This window comes from Pteropus vampyrus, unplaced genomic scaffold, assembly GCF_000151845.1.
Source record: "Pteropus vampyrus isolate Shadow unplaced genomic scaffold, Pvam_2.0 Scaffold90, whole genome shotgun sequence".
NCBI lineage: Eukaryota > Metazoa > Chordata > Mammalia > Chiroptera > Pteropodidae > Pteropus > Pteropus vampyrus.
The window spans coordinates 2,073,097-2,074,668 of NW_011888871.1; the positions used below are offsets into that span (position 1 = coordinate 2,073,097).

At 63.5% G+C, this 1,572-nt stretch overlaps 1 protein-coding gene across 1 annotated transcript in view; it reads right to left on the reverse strand.

The window, feature by feature from the left end:
- TNRC18 (trinucleotide repeat containing 18) overlaps positions 1-1,572 on the reverse strand; it is a 90,596-nt gene that overhangs the window by 67,701 nt on the left and 21,323 nt on the right. The window contains exon 3 of the mRNA XM_023532763.1: positions 555-680. Coding sequence (XP_023388531.1) covers positions 555-680 — 126 coding nt within the window. The remainder of the gene's footprint in view (positions 1-554; positions 681-1,572) is intronic.

Genomic DNA, 1,572 nt, shown 5'->3' on the forward strand with positions numbered 1-1,572 from the left:
CCGGCCGGGGCACAAGGCGGCCCCTGAAGCGTGCCAGCGGCGGGCGCCCTGCGACCCCAGGGCCAGGAGGAGGGCCAGTGGCCAGGCACGAAGCCGCCTGGGGAGGGCGGGCTCTGGAAATGGACAGAACCGACCCTAGATGTCGCCTTAGTCAAATAACCAACCCTTCTGGGCCTTGGTTTCCTCATCAAGGCTGTTTTAAGAGCCGCCCAGAGGGCCTAAGGGGGTAGCCAAGCCGAGGGCAAGGAGAAGGCTCCAGAAGGCTGTGGGTGGGCCCAGCGAACCTGTGGGGGCCCATAGGGAATGGGGGCCGCCCAGGGTACTGGGTAGTGGTGGTGGTCGTGGGGATCCCAGAGGAGACCTTCAGAAGTTACCCCAAACCCCCGACCCCCCATCTCCCCACTGTCTCCTGACCTTTCTGGGAATCAAAAATGCTGGGCTGACCCAGCTGACTGAGGAGGGGGCTCCCACTGCTGGGGGGCTGGGGATCCCAGAGGAGACCTTCAGAAGTTACCCCAAACCCCCGACCCCCCATCTCCCCACTGTCTCCTGACCTTTCTGGGAATCAAAAATGCTGGGCTGACCCAGCTGACTGAGGAGGGGGCTCCCACTGCTGGGGGGCTCCAGGTGGTTCAGGTGGAGGTAGGATGGGTACAGACCACTGGGCAGGTGGGAGAAGCCTGCAAGAGAGAGAAGACAAGCCTGGCTGGACCATCTCGTGCCTCCCACAGGAGCCTCCTTCCCGCCTCTTTTCCTTGGACGTAAACTACTCTGGCTCACGCAGCAGGGAGCCCCAGCGTGAGGCTCTCTCTGCTCCCCACCCTGGCACTTCAGGCCTCCCTCTCCCCAGTCCCTGGCAGGCCCCAGGAGCTTGGACAGCAAATCCACAGGAAGAGAAGCCAAACAGACCCGACTAAGAGGACAGTGATGAGGGCGGCAACTCTGTGCAGAGGCCAAGCACTGTCACCTGCTTTGCCCTTGTCATTCTCATTTAAACTTCCAGACCAGCAGCAGCACCACCACCCTGCACGGGAGCCTTACGTTTAACGTCCCTGCTCAGGGATGAGAAAACGGAGGCTTGGAGCCCCAGGTCACACAGCACAGGAGCCTGGCTTTGAACCGAGGTTGGCGGGACTCAACCTCAGCCGAGACAGACCAGGCTCGCCGGTTTCATGGGCCCCTTCCCTGCTGTGGGACCACGGGCAGGTCACTCGCCGTTTCTGAACCTCAGCTCACCCAGCATCTCTGGCTCCAGGAAGAAAATCCCCTGCCGGGGGGTCCTCCCAGCCCCTCACAAGTAAGGCCCAGAGTCAGGCCCTTGCCGTGCAGAGAAGGGCAGCCACGGAGAGAGAAGTGAGACACCCAGCGGGGTGCACACAGAATGGAGGCTCAAGAGCCCCTCGCAGGGCGCAGGCCAGGCAGGCGGGTGCCGCCTCTCTGATAGGTTGTGGGTCCTCTAGGGCCGCAGGCCCGCTGGAGACTGCGGTGGGACTCGGGTCTCCCCGTGTCCCCAGCACCCCCCGCCCCGAGGCCAGAGACACAGGACTGACCCTGCGCACACGGGGCGCATGG